Raw genomic sequence first — 9,849 nt, 5'->3', positions numbered from 1 at the left:
AAATTGACCTAAAAAGAAACAGGTACCCACATTTTTATTTTACCATTTTGTTTGTTTTCGATTTTGAATGGTGCATATATGCCCAAAAAAATAAAAACAATCTGGACATCATCCAAAAACAGCATGGGTGGAATAATTTTATTTATGGGGGTTTAATAATAATAACAATAATAATATTGTATCGTTCGGATGGGGGAAATGAATTATTATCATACTAGAAAATTCAATAGATGGGAGCCAGGGGACCGATGAGTGAAGAGTTTAATGACAAATGATTTACACCAATATTTTTTTTAATTTATTCAACAACACTGATTTATTACTGTATAAAAATACAAAAGCACCATCATAACTTGAATTTATATAAAAATATTAATTGAATAATTGACAATGTATAACATAAATAAAGTAATCAAATAAAAAACTAACTTCTTTATATAATCTAACCCTACCCCTACATCCTGCGTTATACAGTAGTATTAAATTAAATTAAAAATTGTTTAGATTAAACAAATATTGCAATCACATGTAATATAATAACTACTGTAATAATATATGGTACAATACAATAGGCCTACATAGTATTATTTTTATGTAGTATGTAGTGCCAATCAACGAATTACAAACACACTACAGTTACCAATGTATAACCTTTTTCTAATACATTTTTAATATATTTTATTTTAAATGGCTTATTTATACATACCCCCGTCAATAGACAATATATACAATTACAGTACCAGATAATTAAATTAATACATAATATATTACTTTAGGACAATTCTTACAGTTACAATTATTATAAAAAACAAGAAGACTAATATGTTATATGCTATTATTATTATAGGAAACTCAATATATTGATACACACAGAGGCAATTGTATTGCTATTAATTATGTAGCCACAACAATTAGTACAGTACTGCGAAGTAAGTAAAGAGAACAATTTCTATGTGGGCCATAGGATTGCCAAAAGCCCCAGTCGTACAGGTGGCTACGGCCATGAATTATTCCTGCAATTGCGACTGAGGGGTTATTCAGAATGTCGGTAACAAAATGACTTTCCAACCGGACAAGTAAGCTTACACGGTTGTCCAGTCTTGGTGACTCCAGTGCAAGGTTGCCGATTTGGACTCATCGTGTTCCTAAGGAGAAAAGAAATATAACAAATTAATCTATAAGAATGTTCAGATTAGTGATATTATTATCTAATTAAAGCATTGCAAACAATAATTAATAATAACAATAATAAAACAAGATCCATTCAAGTACAGTGCCTACAAAATCATAGAGAAGGCAAGATTTGAACTTGGGGACTTTCACAGAATTCCTGAAGCATCATTTAAACCCTCTTTCTTTCTTTTCACACCCACTCTGGCTCTCTGTGAGCACTCACACGGCTATGAGCACTTATGACTATGAGCACTCACTGGCTCAATCCAGGGGCCCCAGAGTTTGAGTAACCCAATACAACTGCCCAGCTTGGAGGGCCCCTTGAATGTGCAAAACCAGGGGCCTTTCTCCCTACGTTACACCCACTGCCTAGTGTAATGTAAGTATACATACATTCAAATCCATAACACTTCAATCTAATACATAATTAATCTCTTTCTCTGTCATCAATAGAACAAAAACAACAAAACCTTCACTTGTAATTGTTTATGAAAATGCTAATAACCTTTTTTTGGTAGCTTCAGTTAGCTTCTGGTTATGCTTTGGAGTACCAGGCGTAGCTGTATCCATCGCTGACCCTAGATGCCTTCTGGCAGGATTGATGACTCCAAAACTATTGGCAAGCTCTTCTCCAGTTGGCATTGGTGTTGTATCAGGAAGTCTTGAGATGTTATCCATATGCGTACTCTCCAGTATTGGCATGATGGTTGTGTTTGGTGAGAGGGTGGTGTCTGCATTTGAGTGATCAGTGGAAGATGCCAGGATTCTTGTTGAGTTTGAAACATAGGTTGAATCACAGAGGCTGGAGTTGTCCGAGTTGGGATAAAAATCTGTTGTACTGTCAACACTGCCAAACTTCAATCTGAAACGCATACAGTCAACAACTCTTTCAATACAAGACACCTTTGGGCTGGCCTAATATATCAGGTTTTATACATCAATATAACCTTTTCTACAATTTCACCATTTTGCACCAATGGTGGCCGCCATATTGGATTTAAAGGACGTTAGTATACTAACTATGCTTGGTGATGGTTTATAAATGATATGTGACCATACTTATTGGTTTAATTTCTGTCTTAAGCAATACTTAACAGAAGACAAATTTTTCATGGATACAATTACTAAATATTATTTCATCTTCAGGAATGTAATTGAATATGTTGAGATAGACTGTCTACACTATCAAACTGGTTTGACAAAAACAGTGTGATGTGCCCAAATATGGTAGTGATATGCCCAAATATGGTAATGATATGACATGTCCATATATGGGCACATCACATTGTTTTGTTGCATAAAGTTTGATAGTGTAGACAGAGCTTTATAGATTGAACAATCTAATACAATTCTATTGAAATAATATTAGTACACAATCCTTATTTGGTAGTAAATTTGTTTACATTGTACAAATAAATTTTAATTCTGGAGATGAACAAATCAAGTTTGAAATATTGTTTCATGATGGACTGTATTACTTTTTTGAGTTGGCTCTATTATGGATACAGTATTGGGGTACCCTATATTAATTATGAGAAAATGTTCTGCTAGGCCTATGAAATTAATAGGAAGCTTTCAGTTTGTGACTACTGAGGACCGACGACCAACCTAGGTCAGGTCAATTGATGTGTCGTTGGTCGTCTGGACCTAGAAACCATCAAATATGTCTAGGTGAAGAGCGAGGACACACATCCCAATATTTCCTAAGCTCTCAATGTGTAGCTCTTCATCCAGACATGTTCCTTTTAATGTTTCGAAAAGAAATGATGGTTGCTTGCTGGTTAGGATGCTTGAGGGCATGGAATGTACCATTATCTGATAGGGGTGTTTCATACAATTTTGGAAAGAATAGGCCAATGTTGGTTTATCTAGGCATGAAATAGACTTCACATGCGCACAATGTAGTTTGATCGTCAGTCATCAAAATCTTCCTATTGCAGTAGCAATGTATCAAACTTAAAAATTTATGAAGACCCTGGGAAGATAGCACTCAATAATGATACCTTTCTATTGATGCAGCCCCTAGATGTTCTGGTGACTGTTTAGCTGGATAATACATATGCAGTGCTTTTGGTTCTTGTTGTCTATTTTGATCGTTAAACCAATACAACCAAATCACAAACCAATTCACTAGATAAAATTCAAAATGAGAAAAAAAAACATCATTGACATTTCTGGGAAGTTGACATGTGTAAACAATATGTAATAACATTACAGTAATTATACCAGACAATACTGTACAAATGTAACATACAGTAATATAAAACCTATACAGAATTTGAAGTGTACAGAAAAATATTTAGCAACAGACACTTATACTCTTTTCACAAACTTGAAACAAGTTGTAATAAGGTTTGCATAGTGTGAAGACAGTTTGTGGAAAGGGATCCCTGTGAAATTGTGGGAGAAAAACACACAGATGACAGGCCTGTTTTTTCTTCCAGGATGTCCCGAGATGTTACTGCGTGCAAGTGTATTGCCCTGGTATTAAAGTGACCAATCATAGTAATCAAATAACAGGCAACTATTCTTTCTCCCAAGATTTCTCACGCTCTACGTATGCATGTATGAAAACGTGTAATAAATAGGGAGATCAAACCAAATGCAGATGTGAAAAGGGTAAGAGTCGCTATAGCTTTGAGCACTTTTAGTGGATATGTGCGCTATATAAATTGTTATATTATTATATTTTAGCTTAAACAATTTTCAGTAATTTAGATATGCTATGTTTGTCATATCCCGGAAGCCAGGTTGACTATAAAACAACAGACTATCATAACCGCACCATGCTCATATCTGTATCTCCAGCAAATTCTATTCTCACTACTATACTTCTGTTGATTGTTATGTAACACAAAAAAAACTTACAGATAATGGTTATGCAAAGAATGACAGTGATAGAAAGAAAGTCCAGACATGGCATATGTCCAATTTCAGCCATAGCGTTCAAAGGAACGATTGCCAGTAGAACGATGCGGGGGAACACTGGTGTGTACACAAAATTGACGGCAATGGCAGCTAATAAGAAGTAACAGGCGTGTTTAACACAGCTTGATACAACATCAAGGCTTGCACCTGACGAGAGAAGACGGAAAGAAACATTTATCAGTCAGGGAAAAAATGGAGATAAACTATATTGTTTTGACAACACTTGTAACATGACCACAGTGCTGATTTTGCCATTTTAGGCATGTGGCACAGCATGTTGGACTACTGGTCGTGAGATCGCGAGTTCAAATTCAAAGCTTGTCACATTTCTTGTGTCCTGAGGTAAGACGCTCCTTTCTTTACCCAGGTGTACAAATGGGTACCTGGTATAGGCTGGTTAAAACACAACTGCGCTGATTACTGGCTGTAACATTATGGGAGTATGTTTCCAGAAATGTTTGATCCCAAACATGACCGAGGTAATAATGTGAAGCGCTTAGATACTTTGTGCATTATGCGCTATATAAGATCAACATATTATTATTATATATTTCTATACTCGGACAGTATGCCCATGACAGCCACAATGACATACATTGCTCAATGTTGACATGTCAGGAAGGTTATTTTTAAGGTTATTTTCAACTAGCCCAATATTTTTTTCTGGCCTGATCATTGGTAAATATTCAAATAATGATTGGAATGGAGAATATCTTTTCATGAGTTGAAAGATGGATTGGTATATTCACAAATGTTTTTATATTTAGAAATTGTTGGTACCCTGAAAATTTAAGTCTTCATTACTGTTTTTGTCCTGTTTCCGGTTCCCGTGTTGTCCTGTTTTCTTTTTCAGTTTTTATGGGCTGCCTTATACAAGCTTCGCTTTTTTGGAATGTTTCCCCTCTTATTTTAATCATATTTTCTGTTAATTTTTATTTACTATGAAACTATAAGAGAAATAAATGTTACTTTGATTGATTGATTGATTGATTGATCTATGTGGTATAACATTTTCTATAGTGCGTTCCATACCAGTACTTTTCAGGAGGTCGAATAGCCATGTGAGTTGTTTATCAATGCCGTTCTGCATATCATTGACTCGATTGACGAGATGGATAACTGTATCATTCATCTTCTTCATGTTGTCCATTGCATCCTGGTAGTACTGAGACGTCTCATCTTGATACATGGTAACATGCTGCATATTCTCATCTGACCGAAGAAGAAAAAAAGTGTGGAAAAAAGTATTATTATATTAATTTTTTTTGCAAAAAAAGTTTTAAAAAAATAATACATCTTTAGATGATAATGTCCCATTTTTGGTGAATAGGACATTTTAATGTCACATAATAGTTATTCAAAAACCAAAAACAAAATTATTTACCTGAAAAAACTAAAGCAAAAAATTGTCTGTTAGACAATGGTTTTTGGTTAAAATTAACTGTTTCTTTTGTCTTTTTATGAAAGTAAAAAAATGTGTTTGTTTTTTTTGTTGTTACAGAAGTGAATAACTTTATTAAAACTGCAAAATGGCCTATTTAAAAAGTCTGATTTAATAATCTTTATTTTTTTCATTTTTTTCTGAAAAAACTAAAGCAAAAATGTGTCTGTTAGACAATGGTTTTTGGTTAAAATTAACTGTTTCTTTTGTCTTTTTATGAAAGTGAAATAATAATTTTTTTTGTTTTTTTTTTTGTTACAGAAGTGAATAACTTTATTAAAACTGCAAAATGGCCTATTTAAAGTCTGATTTTATTAATCTTCATTTTTTCATTTTTTGGGGACAATGCATCTTTAAGGTTTACAGTTCAGCAACGAAAACACAACTAGCTGGGAAGATACTCACTTGGTCACTCTTCCTTGAACTTTCTACTTACCTAATCTATTCCAAACAAGCTTTGCTTTATTCTGAATATTTAGAAGATCTTTGAGCAGTTGTTGGTGATTTTGTCGGTGATCATCCCCTTGTGAAAATAACTGTTTGGTAGCAATGTCTGAACAAATACAAAATGAAGAAACAGTATCTACATTAGGCTTGATACACAAATACCATTTACAAAAAGTAGCTGTATACTAAACCTGATTCACATGGTACAACACAAATGTAAGAAAATGTTAACAAACTGATATGGATCAACATAGTTAATATGCATTCACACACTAGTTTTTCGCAGTGCAATGTTAAAAAACTCATTAAGCTCTGTATATCCTATCAAACTTTATGTGACAAAAAATGGTGATGTGCCCATAATAATAGACATGATGTCATATCACTACCATATTTGGGCATATCACTACCATATTTGGGAACATCACACTTTTTCAAACTCGTTTGATAGTGTAGACAGAGCTTCAGAAAGATGTGTATACAGTACTGCTGAGGCCTGCAGAGATTACAAACTGTTCTGAGTAAAAAGGCTCTAAAAAAAGGCAAGCATTTTAAATAATAGGGGTGGGGATATTTCTACAAAGTTCTTTTTTTTAGACCAATTTCAGACAAAAATGCAGCATGATCAAATAATTACATTCCTTTAATGACGTTTATTGACTACTGAAATTAGAACAAAGAATTGTTGATGACCACTTGGCCTACCACACCAGTTCAAGGCTTTTGATGTTGTAGAGTTGGTCTAATTAAATTTAATGATAAAAATCATCAAATTTTAATTGTATTTTCTATGATAATACCTAATTGTTGACGAATTGCCTGAGTCATCTCAGCAAGTTCCTTGTGGCCGGATGCAATCAATGCCTTCTCTTTGGTCAGTTCCTTCATGTTATGTTCAATGTTTTGGTGCAATTCTGTCTGCGAGGTCTTCAGTTCATCATGTTGGGACATCAGTTCTCCTTGACTCTCAGAGATTGTTTCGAAGGTTTCCTTTGCCATACCATTCAGCGACTCTTGGCCTTCCTAAAAACAAAGGTAATGAACTATTACACAGAAGGGGGGCTGTAAGGAAGGTAATAACATTAAAACATACACTTTACCTACATGATGATGATGTAGATATGAGCAAGTATCTGCAGCTTTCTCCAGGCCATATGAACTGGAACATTATTTGGTTGATATATTACAACACAAATCAGTTGAGAAATGCTTGTATCTATTTTTTTTCCCACATTGGTATTTTTTAGACTTAACACTAACAGGGATAAAGATGCATTTAGCTATGAAACGTTTAGAGTAAATGTCATACTGTACTCCTATTCATTGTTTGGGGTTTATTTTCATCGCATGCCTTCTGAGCTGTTCAATTTGTGCTCATGTGTGTGAAAACTCATTTCCTGAGCTCCGATTGGTTCAATTTGTGCTCATGAATGTGTGACCTAGTGAAAAAAGGCTTTAGACAGCAAAAATGGCTAGTGGGTAAATTATAGTAAATTATTTATTGTTTCATGTCATTTAAAGCCTTAAAATATACACAGTACAATCTAAATTCAAGGCCCTGCACTGCTTGATTTCTTATAATCTAGTCTGGCTGATCATTCATTTAGATCTCTATTTTAATTTAATAACAAAACCAAATATAATGTCAATTGAGGTTTGAAAAGTACAGTACATTCATACCTGTAAAAACTTCATAATGTACAACTGGTTCTCGGCACTTGATGCTAATGTGTTTACGGTCTGTTCGGTTTTACTCTGAAACTGCTGTTGCCTTACGGAGTAGCAAACGGAGCGCGCTCGGTTGCTGACGATGTGGTAAGCATTCCAGGTATTTGGGTCCATCGGTCCTGTGCACTCTGAAACAGTCTATCAAAACAAAAAAAGCATGTTCATACTGCATTGTATGTAGGTCAAAAAAAAAACCTAGGTGATCCGTCACATCAACGAACAATGGTGTGTCAATGTCTGTCACTTTACCACCCACCATATAATAAACAACATGGTCACAATGATTGCGTCATAGTCACCCACCTAAAGGCAAGTCATATAGTGGGTCATACAATTTTTTTTTTTTGGGTCATACAATTTTCAAGTGCATAACTTCTTCCAGAACAAAGGTTGTCCGCAAACAGGTGACTGTAATTTCATTGTAAAATTGGGAAGACAACATCACAAAATGTATTAGGCCTAAATTAACACCTGTTAATACAGTAGCTTCTTGTACAATATTTAAAATAAATGAAATTTACCATTTCCTCTGTACAAACATATGTGGGCCGTCCCTCTGCTTTTGATTGGCAGTTAAGTAGAGCAACACCCAACTTTGCAAGTTGTTCCTCTGTAATATGTTCACAAAGAGTATTCAAATCTGCAATTACCTGTAATAAATAAAAATATACTAACAGTAGAACACCTCATATGGGACACCACTATTTATTTAAATGATCCCTCTAGGCATATATATAAGGGAACACTTTTACTGTGAACAAAAGAGGAAATATATTCTTTAACACTGTGGTGGTTCTCTACTGATACTGAAATGTAAATTTATTATTTAATGTAATTTTTATGTAAATTTTATGTAAATGTATTAGCTGTTATTGTCTTGATCATGTTGATGGAAATAAAGTTGAAAGTTGAAATACTCACGGTACAGTTAGTACTAAATTACATTTTTGACTTGCATTCATATGACGTGGCCTATTATTTAATGATTTAACTTCTAATCTAAGTAGGCGAGGCCTAGCTAGGAGAATTAGTAAGTCTATTATATTGGGACAAATATAATATAATAGAGTAGACTTCTAGTACTAGGCCTACCTAGATTAGAGAGGGGAATCCTAGTAGAGGGCAGGGCCTAGATAGGCCCTAACTAGCTCGCCCGGCTGGCTCGGGGCCTATATTTATTGAATTCCAAGCAAGTATCTTTATTATTATTATTATTTATTCAGGCAAAAGATACATTTTACAAAATATAATACAAATCAACAAATTAAACAAACATGACGCAAGAAGAAAATATAAAATCATAGTCACTAGCTGCCAGGAAAGCACAAAAGCAGCCTAAGCCACTGTCACCAATTAGGTGTGTACCTCCAACCAGTCAGTGACTAATTATAACAAACAATATAGGGCCTACTAGGCTAGATGATGATAATATTTAAAGTTAATATCTTAAAAGAATAACTTAATTATATTAAGCCTATAGATAGTAAATGATAAAGATATAGAAAGTTATTGCCAAAAAACCAAACCTTATGCTGACAACTATCTAGTTCAGATAATTGAATCAATGCTGTTCCGCTTGCTAAAAACTTCTCTTCGACCGTTTTAAGTTCAAATGGTACACGTTTATTCATCAGGTTGAGTGAAACCTCACCTCCCAGCTGGTGGTGGTCACGTTGTGAAGATTCATCAGGCCTAGGATTAGATTTACTCCAAATCCAACTAAGAATACCAGCATAACCCTGTGAAAGTATACATGTAAGTATAAATATACTTAATCTCTTATTCTTCATAATTAAGCTTCTGATAATTATGTTTATATGACACTTTATAAGCAGATACGATAGCTAGCCTAGCATGCAAACTAGCTGCTGGCTGTAATGAGAAGATTTTAAATTTCGCAGACAATTTTACGAGAGCGCCACCAAGATTTTAAGAGGACCAAAAGAAGAATATTTTTGATAGGATCGGACTTACAAGAGTGTAGTATTATCACATGAAAAATGAAAACTAATAATCAGACTTTTAACAGGTTATTTTGACGTTTGATTAAAGTTAAAAACTTTACGTGTGAATGACAAAATAAATGGTTTTATATTCAATTATAGGCCAAGTATTATTATGTTTTGCTTTAA

The 9,849-nt window shown here is 34.1% G+C and overlaps 1 protein-coding gene across 1 annotated transcript; it reads right to left on the bottom strand.

The window, feature by feature from the left end:
* Positions 1–293: 293 nt before the first annotated feature.
* LOC144836118 (protein brambleberry-like) lies at positions 294–9,577 on the bottom strand. The gene is made up of 10 exons (XM_078691313.1): positions 9,244–9,577; positions 8,239–8,367; positions 7,670–7,855; positions 6,790–7,012; positions 5,979–6,095; positions 5,134–5,313; positions 4,042–4,248; positions 3,177–3,303; positions 1,679–2,035; positions 294–1,145 (listed from the first exon to the last, which is right to left on the bottom strand). Exons 1-10 carry the CDS (start codon positions 9,505–9,507, stop codon positions 1,034–1,036), a joined length of 1,902 nt encoding a protein of 633 aa, XP_078547439.1. The 5' UTR covers positions 9,508–9,577; the 3' UTR covers positions 294–1,033.
* Positions 9,578–9,849: the final 272 nt, after the last annotated feature.

This window comes from Antedon bifida, chromosome 2 (genome assembly GCF_963402885.1).
Source record: "Antedon bifida chromosome 2, ecAntBifi1.1, whole genome shotgun sequence".
Taxonomy (NCBI): Eukaryota; Metazoa; Echinodermata; class Crinoidea; order Comatulida; family Antedonidae; genus Antedon; species Antedon bifida.
The sequence above is the reverse complement of the archived record's forward strand: the minus strand, read 5'-3'. Positions and strand labels throughout refer to the sequence as shown.